Source organism: Marmota flaviventris, chromosome 16, assembly GCF_047511675.1.
Source record: "Marmota flaviventris isolate mMarFla1 chromosome 16, mMarFla1.hap1, whole genome shotgun sequence".
In the NCBI taxonomy this organism is placed as follows: Eukaryota; Metazoa; Chordata; class Mammalia; order Rodentia; family Sciuridae; genus Marmota; species Marmota flaviventris.
The window spans coordinates 16,404,150-16,415,215 of record NC_092513.1 but is presented as its reverse complement, the minus strand read 5'-3'; the positions used below and the strand labels follow the sequence as shown (position 1 = coordinate 16,415,215).

Sequence of the window (11,066 nt, the reverse complement as noted above, 5' to 3'; positions counted from 1 at the left end):
ACGTTTGATTCTGGAGATTGCATGAAAGGTAAATTGAAAGGACTGAGGAACAAGGACACCAATATGGAGGCCGTATCTGCACGGCTCCAGGGATCAGGGGGAGAAAAAGGACCCCGTGAATGTTTCTAAATGAATCAATGATGGAATGACTACTGTATGAAATGGGACCAAATAGTAAGTGACATAACAAGCACTGCATGTCACAGATGAGTGATGATAAAGTCTTGAATTAGCAAACAAGCAGAGGAGGGGAAATAGGGGTAGGTAGAGCAAAGTCAATGTTTGGTTTTGGTTTCTTACTAAGTCAAGTCATTTAAGCTTAAGTAATCAACTGTACATAGGGGTTGAAGGAAAGGAATGATGAATTAGGTTTAGGTTTGGCTGATAATGACCAAAAAAAAATTAGATTTAAAACAGAGTCCAGGGGCCAGGTGTGGTGGCACACACTTTTATAATCATAGTAGCTTAGGAGGCTGAGGCAGGAGGATCACAGGTTCAAAGCCAGCCTCAGCAATTAGTGAGGTGCTAAGCAACTCACTGAGACTCTGTCTCTAAATAAAATACAAAATTGGGCTGAGATGTGGCTCAGTGGTCAAGTGCCCCTGAGTTCAATTCCCAGTACCACCCCCCCCCCCAAAAAAAAAAAAAAAACAAATCAAGGCAGCAACCCAGAGCTAGTACAATACAAAGTCAGGACTGGGGTCCCTTTTATCCTGTGGCTGAACATCCTCAACATACTGTCTCATGACACAGGCCAACAGAGCTGCTGCAGAACCCACATCACATCTCTATCACAGCAAAGGGACTGCAGGAGGGGGCAAGGGAAGGGCATGTTCTCAGTTGTAAAAGAACTGCTTCCTCCAAGTGTTTTCTTTTATACACTCTCATCATTATTCGATAACATCTACTGGGAAAGGGAGGCTAGGAGTGTCTTTATTCTGGCAATCAAGCGATCAGCTAAAATGTGGAAGATGTATGGCTGAGAAATAAGGTAGAAAAGAAAATGGAATGTAACTTGACTTCAGGGGTCAAGAATGATTCTTATAATATCCTTGGTGGATAGGAATGCAGAAAGGGGGAGGACAGTTTTAAGGAGGTTTTGGGAGCCATATGAAGGATACTTTGATTTGAACACATTTGTTTTGGGTGGCCTATGGGATGTGTGGTGGAGAAAACCAACAGGTATTTGGAAACATGCACAGAGGAATCCTTATTCCTCTCCCTTGGCCATGTGTGGAGACTACCATTACACACCCACCATGCCTTAAAGGTCTCCAGATTGGGCAAAGATAGAAAGTGGAAAAAACACCCACCTAGGGACAAATTTAAAAAAAAAAAAATACTAACAGGCCACTGTTAGACCTGGAGAGCCTTTCACAGCTTTGGACAGGGCACACCCTTGTATGACATTCACTCAGAACCCACCAACATAAACCCACCAACATAAAGGTACCTACTTTCTATCAAGAACAAATCAGAGGAAAACTGCTTCTAGGAGGAGGAGCTGCATTGCAGGCGCCTATGGTGGTGATGAGGAAGGAGGGGAAGTCTTAGACATCTAGCGCTATTGGGAGAAGTACGTACCTTGTTTAAAGTCACACCACCAGGCATGTCAAAGCCATGACCTGACTCCAGATCAGGTTTGCCAGGCTGAGGCGGGTCGCCACTGCACCGGCCAGTAAGAAGCTGACCTGCTCAAGGTGGCAGGGAATAGCAGTCTCCACGCCTTCCAGAGGCATAGCCAAGGATGTAGATGATTTAATCCATTGTTATGAAAGGGGTTTTACAGTGAGCAATTAAGATGCGGTTAAAGCATTAATCACTAATGAATCATTAACTCTGTCCACTATTGTACAGTTAACAAGCTGAGACCAAATTATTAGAGCCAATCCCCAATTAAGAGGAAGACACTGGCTACAAAACACACCGCGAGCCTCTGGCAGGGTGGTGCGCGTCCCTAGGCGCTGCGGGGCCTGGCCTTTCCCAGGCGGGTTAGAACGCACCTAGGGCTTGTACGGAGGAAACAGGAATCGCGACTTTTGATGATTATCTCACCTGAAAATCTTTCCCAGTCCACCTCCTTGAGGTCTGGATTCCATTCCTGTAGTAAGAATCTGCTGGTGAAAAGGAGCGCTTGGAATGGAGCCAGATAAACGGGCGGGGCCAGGGTGCAGGAGGGGAGGCGCAGGGGTGGGTTGCACCGGGAAAGCTTGACATCAAAAGCTAAGCCCCGGGGGCTCTGGGGTTCGTACTCTGGGCGTCCTTACTGTACACCGCCTGTTGGAGGGACGCGGGCTCTCGGGAGGCTGAGTCAGGAAACGCGTGCTGTCCCGCTTAGTTCTAGTGGGCTCCGGCAGTTTCCCCAGAAATTGTCAATTCACCGATTCATTTGAGCAAGCGAGGGAGGGACTGGCATTCCCTCCTTCCGCCAGAGGGGTTGGGGACCGGCGGAGATTATCTCTCCAGCTGGACATTTCCCATCTCCCTAAACATTAAATACATGTTCAAAATAAATAGAGCGGAGCTGTCCCAGTTCGGTTGCTGATCTCCAACCGACGCCTGCCCCACCGGTTTCTCGGTGCAGACGCCCCGTCCCTCCCACCCAGCCCAGCCGGGATCGGATCGCCCCGCGCCTCCCCGTTCCCAGGTGGCTCAGGTGGGAGCTCAGACATACCGAGCAGAGCTGGGAGAGGTGGAAACCGACGAGTGACCAGCAACCCGGTCCCGCAGCACAGAACCCTAGGACACCGCGCTAGGGGGCCTTCGTAGTTCGGCGACTGCTCTCCGGACCCCACGGAGCCCAAAATCAACTACCGTGTGAGACGGTGCCCTCGGTCCCCGGCGTTTTGACAGGTGAGAAATGGGATGGCGAGCTTCTCCAACCGAAGTCGACAGCCACTGAACGCTGTGTGGACACATCGCCCTACTGTGCAGGAAGAGGCTTCTTCAGAAAGGGAAAAACCCCAAAGCTGGAATGCTCCCACCGGCAAGGGTGGCTGAGGGCCGCGGGGGCTTGAGTGGCCCATTCCACGCGGGCTCGGGCTCTGCGAGTCAGCCCAGCAAGCCCCGCAGCTCCAGCCGCTGCGGCACCCCGCCTGACTCCGCCCTCCTCAGGGTGCGGTCTAATCCGACGTGTAGTAGCCCCGCCCCCCTGCTCCGAGAGCCCCGCCCTGGGCCCCACCCAACCTTGCTTCCCCGCAGTTCTGAAGATCCACCTGTTTCTCCTGATTGCCAGCCAAAGTGGACTTTGGCTGGGCGGCGGCGAGGTGGGGGGAAGGGCGTGTCTCCAAGGCTCTTGGAGCGAGATGGTCCAAATTAAGGCCTCTCTCAATCTCGTCTCTTGTGCTTGAAACAGCACTGTAGCTTTCCTCCCTTGCACCATTAAACGACCATTCCCAACTGATTCACGCTTCCCTTTGGTGGATACTAATGGCATAATCTGAGCCAAACCTGCAGTATCTTTATGGAAGATTCAAGAACTAGTGGATGTGAATTTTGGAAAAGTGAATGTAGGCTTGCAGAACAGTGAGGGGGTGGGAGAGGTCTTACCCTTGGGATTCCTGAAAGACTTATATCCGTCCCAAGCCGGAGCTAGCAGTCGGGTTTTGGAAGCCTTGCCGCACGTTGGCCAGAACCTCTGCGAAGTGTATTCAGTGGTCATGATGCTCAGCAGCGGGACCGTGAGCTTCAGGGTCACCCAGAGCTTTAATGCTTTTTAGCAAGCGGCTCTCACCTCCAGTCTAAGTAATGGATTCCAGCCCCACTACTGGGCCTGACAGTGAATCTCCCACCTTAGAACTGCTTGGCCAGACAAGGGAAGAAGGTTATCTAAATCTCCCCAGAAAAGCACTTAACAGCTAGCGCCCACTCCTCAGGATCTCAGTTCCCAATATAGCCTAATGAGTTCTTCTTAGGAATCGAAATAAGGAGAACCCAGGGCCTCGCATTGTTTTTCTATTCATCTTTCCATATGCAGTTTTTCTATTACTTCCCTTCCCTCTTCTATAATTTAGTTACATCTGAGAATGGATGCTCTTCTAAATCATCGCTCTAGGTATTAACAGTGAGCCACATTCGGATTGCAGAGCCAAATCCTTGGGAAATAATCATAAAAACACTAATAGCTAAGACCATTGAAGCCTTGCTATGTTCTAGCGCTTTTCCAAGAAGTTTACATCTACTCAGATAAGCCCACAACAACCTCATCTGGAAGACACAATTGACCTCAGAGGCACAGAGAGATTGCCTGGAATAACAGGAAGTGCCAGCCAGTTCATGATCATACTGTGTGTTCAGGAGACACTGCTGAATAAACTCTTCTTATTTCAGAGGGAGTGCAAAAGGATAGAAAAAAAAAAAGGAGGAGAAGACGAGGGGAGGAGCAATGGAGAGGAGACAAAATGGATAATCACATAAATGATCTAAAGAAAGTGATGCTGGGGAGCTGGGGTTGTGGCTCAGTGACAGAGCACTTGCCTTGAATATGTGAGGCACTGGGTTTGATCCTCAGCACCACATAAAAATAAACAAAATAAAGATATTGTGCCCATGTACAACTAAAATTAAAATCTTTTTTTTTTTAAAAAAAGTGATGTTGATGGGATGGGCAAAGTCACAGTCACAGGTACCCAGGACTGTGGAAAGGAGGAGGACAGAGCAAATATATTCACCTGGGACCAGTGAAGTTGGGAGTTCTCAGAATAAATCATCAGATCACCCCTATTAAAAGCGGGACATTAAAGGATGAAGAAGAAGGTAGGCCAAACTGAAAGAACTTTACATACACATGCATAGTGTTTGTGCTTTTCTTTTTCCTTGCTAAGAACTAATGTCACTTGGTCCACCCCATCCATTTCCCCCACACAGATCCTTGTAAAGGAAAACTGCAGGTATTACTTCCTGCCTCTTGGGGGAATTATTGTATTCAAATTCTTACTGACAAGCCTACTATATGCAAGGCAATAGATGAAGGTCCAGGTTACCCATTCCTGGCTATGTAATAGCCTCTCATAACCCGCCAGAACAGGGACTGGGTCCTGCTGTGACACTCCCATAATACCCAGCCCCAGGATACTCATCCATCTCCTAACTCGTTTCAGGAACTGGTGAGCAGTACAGAAATATTGTGAAGCCCTGAGAACCGCTATCACCCCATGTATTATTGCCTTATGTCGGGCACTTGGTTGAAGTCTTCACGGGGGATACTTATTCCATCTTTTTCACACACACCCCCCCCCGCGAGTTAGTGCCCATATAAATGGGAAAAAGGGGGCTGTGGCGCTTCACTAATATGCTGAGGACCTACAGGTAGTAGTTGGTTTGCAGCTAAGGCTCTGGCCACATTGTCCTGGGTGCTCAAACCAGGCGGGGGCAGAAGGACTCCTGCAGCAGGAATCCAGGTTACCGCAGGCAGTAGCCCTGCTTCCGAGGTTAACCGCTTGGGTCAGAGTCCTGGCCACTGTTCGCCCTGAACTTCACGAGACTGCAGGAACTTCTCAAGACCGCGGGGACTCCGAGATTTCTTCCCTGCCCCTGAGTCTGGTGCCAAAGAATTAAGATTACTGCTCCCTACGCTCTCTGAGGTAGAGCCCACCGAGCAGCGGCACAGAGCGCTCCAGGAAACTCTCCACTCTCGGAGCGCAGCAATTAATCCCACTCGCGGTTAACAACTCTGGGTTGGTTGGTGTTTGGGCAGACAAGAGAGGCGTGGAGCTCAAAAAGAGAATTAATTCAATCCTCGGAGAATTAATTTCATTAACTCTTGGTGGCAAGGATGGCACCAGCCCTGAGATCGGCACAGTGATCTGAGAGCGGCCTTCCCCGCAACGCAGACGGGAAAGGGGGCGGGGAAGGGCAGGGACCTCTGGAGCTTCGGGGACGCTCAGATTTCGCCCCGGAAGGTGTGGTAGGCGCTGCTTATTGGGATGGAAGTAGCACCCCGCGATCAGCTATTGGACTATGGAGGAACTGGGGACACGTAGCATCAGAGTCTTAGGCCCCTACACCTGCAACCCACCGCACGAACGCACCGGGGAAGAGCGTCTCTGGTCGAGAGCCGCTGCACACCGGATGGCGACGATTCTGCGTTGTAGTAAAGTATGCCCAAATTAGCACCGAAGGAACCCCGAGCTCCAGCGCACTCCTCTGCGTTCTCTGATCCACCTAGTTCATCACCGTTCACTCCTCAGGTACCCCCAAATTCACTCCCCCTTTCTCAGCGCGTTCAATCAGAATCAAATCCAAACAAGCAAATCTTTAATTCTCTTTCCAAACACCTTGAAACTACGCATACAGTTTCTCAAACTATATTTTTCTGACTTATTCCTTCCCCTTCCGGAAACCAAGGTTAGGAGCAGTGGACCCTTGAATATCGAGGATCCGGCGCTGGCAGGGAAAAGAGCAGGGTGCCCAGCGGAGCCACCCTCCAGCATCAGAACCTGGGGACGGAGGTTGTCAATGGAAGTGCCCAGAGGGCCACCTCCGGCCTGACGGCTGGTCCTTCCCTATGAGTCGGGAGCAGGCGCGCGACCCTAACCCAAGCCCGGCAGGCGGCTTGCAGGAGGGACGGGGAAAGAGTGGCCCAATGAGGGGTCCAGGAGAGAAAGGGTTCTGGACCGTGCACTCGGTTCGCAGTCAACACGCAGCAGGCTCCTCAGTCCCCCTTAGAGGGTCTGCCACGGCTTCCCGATGGCCTGGATGTGCTCCTTGGCTTTCAGACGCAGCGCAGCGATGCTGCTGTTGCGCGGGTCCGCCTCGTCCAGCGGAAACTTGTCCCCGAAGCCGGGCCCGCATGGGTAGGCGGGCGGCGGCGGCCCGAGAGGCTGCAGGCCGGGACCCAGCGGCGGGGAGTTCAGGAAGGGCGGCGGCGGCGGCGGAGTGTAGCTGGCGGGCAAGCTCTGGGCCGGCGGCCCGAAGCCGGGCAAGCTCTGCAGCGCTGTGGCGCCCCCTCCGGGCAGCGGCGGCCCGAGCCACGACTCCAGTGGCAGGGCGCCCCCTGGTGGCCCGCCGCCGCTGCCGGGGCCGGCCCCGAGGGGAGCCAGACCCGCCGAGGGCGGGGAGCGGCTGAAAGAGAGGAGGGGAGAGTCCTGCAGCTTCATGGACGACACTTCCAGCTTCTCCTGCCGTCGCCACTTGGCCCGTCGGTTCTGGAACCACACCTGCAAGACAAAGCACAGCGGACGTCGAGGTCGTAGGCTATGACTCCTGCCCGACTCCTGCGCCAAAGGCCGACTGGCTAGTTTGACCCCCCCCCCCCCAGCTCCAAATAAAATTAGTACTGACTATTTTGCACCTGCGGAGAGGGGCTTGGGCCTTGGTTTCTTTCATCCCCTACGACTCCCTTCATCCCCACCTTTCCTTCCATCCGATTTCTTTATTTTCTTTTTCATTGTTTTTTTTTTCTTTTTGTCTTTTCCCTCCGGTGAATCTCTTTGTCCCATCTTAGTCCTCTGAGGCATCCACACCCTTTCCCCTGTTGACCGCACCCATAGCTCTCATTGTGCTTGCATCTGATTCTAATTCCTGACATGGAGCAGATGCTCAGAAAGAAAAAATAAATAAATAAAAGTGAGTGTCACTTTGCTCTGGACCATAGGCCCTTGAAACCAGATCTCTGTGACCTGCTGGATGGCAGCCTGTCTTGATACTTGAGTTAAGATTTTGCTTTTTCCCAGTATGGTATAATTCTCAATTACTATGTGTTTGTCTCATACCTTGTTATATTTGCCTTTTCGTCTCTATTATAAACGTGGGTATAAATAAATACTGGCAACATCAGAGTTGAATACAGCTATTTCCATGGATTATTAGTTATCATATAGATAGAAGCAAATGGGCTTATTTTACCATATGCACATTTCAATTATTGCTTTAATAAGGTTTTCATTTTATTTCATTGATAGTTGTTTAGTGTTTCTGAAGTTTCTTATGGATTACTTTCACAGGTTACAATGTTCAAGTTTATTGTACCTACTTTTACTTTCTGGTTGACATTATCCTAAGATATTAGCTCAGTAAGTATTCAAGGTTTTTTCCCTTCTTGCTATTCATATAGTCCTGGCCAAGCTTTCATTGGTTTCTTGAAGTGAATCCTCCACTACTGACAAAAGCACCAGAATGGAATGTAATTAACATTTCACCACCAAGTTCCACTCTTGCAAACAGAACAGAGAGAATTGGTTTAGTTTAGGGGAGAATACGGAAGAACTTTGGCCAAACAGATGGCTTCAGTATTGTGCTTATGAAGGGAAGGGAGCAAATAGTTGCAACCTTAAAAGGGAGAAAGCAGATTTATGTTGGACAGGAAGGTGAGGGCAACCTAGGAGAGCTAAGAAAACAATAGTCCAGCACTGAGTAGGGCATGGTAAATGTGTGCAAGGTTGGAATTTGGGAAAAAAGAGGAAAGAAGAAAAATGTAAGCATCCCTGTCCCCTTCCCATAAAGATTTATCTGCATACCCAAGGCCCTGAACCACCAGGAAATATTAGATGTTTGACTACATTAGAGAAAAGAGAAACAGGTTGGGGTGAGGGTTCCCTTCCCACTACCACTGGGGCTTCCACTTATTGCCAGAAACTGCGCTCTAGCTCTCTGATACAGTATCCAAGTTCATATAGCTGAAGCCTGGGAGAGTTCGCTATCATACTGTTCTCCTGATGCCTCCAATGCTAGAGGAGATGCTGGCTAGTTCTCCTACACCATCTGAATACACCCCACGCAGATGTTAAGAACGGCTATATGCTGAGCACTCTGCTGGCCCTGTAGTCACAGAGAAGTCACGCTGTTTTCAAGATTCTCACAACTCAGAGAAGCCAAAACCCCTGAACAAGTAAAGTGGGACAACCGAAAAAAGGTGGGGTCAGGTGCAAAGAGTAGTGCAAAGGTGGGCTTCAAGCTGCCTTACCTGCATGATGTAGGGCACTGAAAGCCTTGGCCTCTCCTCTTTCTTCATCTTTGGCTTGTATTCTCCCCCTCTCTACCAAACCCTCCCTCTAATGGAAAGCAGGTGCTAAAATTTCCACCCCTTCAATGAAATGATTGCCGCTTTACTGCCCCAAATTAAGAGAAATTGAACTGTCCTTGCTAGTTAATCCTGAGTCACATTAGTGAACTTTTTAAAAACCACGACTTTTACTCATTACTTTAAACCCCTAACCTAAGCAAAAGAGACAAAAGGCAAGAGCTTGTTCCCTTTTACTTTAAAGACACAGCTAAAAGCACCAGACACCTGAGTATCCTTACTTCCTGGAAATCTAATTTCATAGACACACTCAGGAATCCCATCTCAGTTCCACTGCCTTTCAGATGCACTGAAATTTGTTCCCAGTGTCTCTCTTTCAGGCCTCTCTAAACTCTCCCAATTTGGAAATCCTCCCAGATTTTTCACAGATGACTAGCAAATATTTAAGGCTTTCAAATATTTTAATGATCAGGGATTAAAGATAATTCAGCTTTAATTAAAGCGAAAACCCCTTTACAATAAAAAGAAAAGGCCTCTGCAGCGCTAAATTTCGGTTGGACGTGCACCAGAGAAGGAAAAGTCACTTTCTTAAATCCACTTTCTTAAGTTTCAACTGCGGTCTGGCGCAAGGAGACAGTGTTTTCCTTTTCAACACGATGTGCGCGGCAAGGGTGGTATTTGGGATCTCAATCCAGCGACCCTATGGTCTCTGCCTACATTCCCTTTCCGCGCAGCACCGTCCCCCCAACCCCATCCCGGCTTTTATCTCAAAAGTCTTTCTCAATTCCTCCTTTTAGTTTAGAAGAGGGAGATCCACCCCAAAAGGGGGATCGTCCTATAAACTCGGACATTCTGCCAGAAGACGGGTGCGTGGGAGAACCTCTGGGCTTGCCAAGCCGAAGAAACACGATAATAAATGCGTGGATGCCCGGGAATCCAGAGAAGCACTGGCTGCAGTTTAGGCCTGGGCCCTCCCGGATCCCAATCCCTTAACTCGGGCGTTTTACCTGGACGCGGACCTCGGGTAGGTTGACCTTGCCCGCCAGCTCCTCCCGGCTGTACACGTCAGGGTAGTGGGACTTTTCGAACGCTCGCTCCAGCTCGTGCAGCTGGTACGTGGTGAAAGTCGTGCGGTTCCGCCGGTGCTTCTTCTTGGGCTGCTCCTCCTCCGACAGCTTCGCGTCGCCAGCGGCTGGCCCGACAGGCAACCCTGGACTCGGCCGTGCCTCCCCCGGCTCCTTGGGACAGTAGGGGCGAGAGGCTGGGGCGACGAGGCCCCTGAGGGTCAGAGACACTCCCGGGAGCATCCCTGGGCCTACCATGCCTCCTCGTAGTGTCTGGCCAGCCCAGCTATCGCAAAGAGTTGGCCCTCGAGAGGTCGTGGGTGGGTGGTCGTGCAAGGGGTTCCTAAGCATCCTCTGGACGCAAGTTGGAAGCTCCCGTCGTGGACAGTACCCCCACCCCCGCGCCCAGTCGCCTCAAAAGTTAAGGAAGGGACGCTCTCCTCTTGCAGAGTGCCTCGAGGGCCCCGCAGCAGCCTGTAGTTGACACTCACCTTCGTACTCCGGGACCGGCGCGGGTGCTGGTGGCGGGGAGGGCTCCGCGCCTCCCCCAGGCGCCTTGGGACAGGCGGGCCGCGCGCCCAGCCTTCGCTCCCGCTCCTTCGCTACCCGGGCGCCCCGTTCCGCCGGAAAGGTACCGAGGATCCCGTCATCCTTGGTAAAGCCCAGGATGGCCTCGATGCTGTGCAACCGCGAGGTGCTCCCGCCTGGACTGCGGAGCAGGTGACCCGCGAGCGAAAAGCTCCCGTTGGCCATGGCGGGCGCGCAGCCCGGCAGGTGCATGGGGAGCGCCTGGAGGAAGGCTGGCGCTTTGGAGATAGAAGAGGTTCCAAGCGGACTCTTTCCAACTGTACAGGTCAGGGTAGTGGGACTTCTGGAACGCGCGCAACCGCACGGGTTCTACCCACGGTCAAGCTCGGCTTGCAACCCCGCCCAGGCCGCCTGCGCTAGAGATGGGCGAGCGCTCGACCGTCCGCCGCCTGAGTCGCTGCAGAAGTTGGAAGTTCGGCGGCGGAGCAACTGGGGCTCCGGAAGCTAAAGCTGGG

At 51.3% G+C, this 11,066-nt stretch overlaps 1 protein-coding gene across 1 annotated transcript; it reads right to left on the bottom strand.

The window, feature by feature from the left end:
- Positions 1–6,662: 6,662 nt before the first annotated feature.
- Positions 6,663–10,803, bottom strand: Rax (retina and anterior neural fold homeobox). Its single transcript, XM_027948970.2, has 3 exons — positions 10,515–10,803; positions 9,967–10,220; positions 6,663–7,157 (listed from the first exon to the last, which is right to left on the bottom strand). The coding sequence occupies exons 1-3, from the start codon at positions 10,801–10,803 to the stop codon at positions 6,663–6,665; spliced, it is 1,038 nt and encodes a 345-aa protein (XP_027804771.1).
- Between the last annotated feature and the right edge of the window lie 263 nt (positions 10,804–11,066).

Excerpts from the sequence above, each read along its gene's own strand:
- Rax (XM_027948970.2), bottom strand. The coding sequence starts at position 10,803 with ATGCACCTGCCGGGCTGCGCGCCCGCCATGGCCAACGGGAGCTTTTCG. Across the intron at positions 10,221-10,514 it reads GCCGGTCCCGGAGTACGAAG|CCTCTCGCCCCTACTGTCCC; the intron begins GTGAGTGTCAAC and ends TCGTCGCCCCAG. Across the intron at positions 7,158-9,966 it reads TACCCGAGGTCCGCGTCCAG|GTGTGGTTCCAGAACCGACG; the intron begins GTAAAACGCCCG and ends TTTGTCTTGCAG.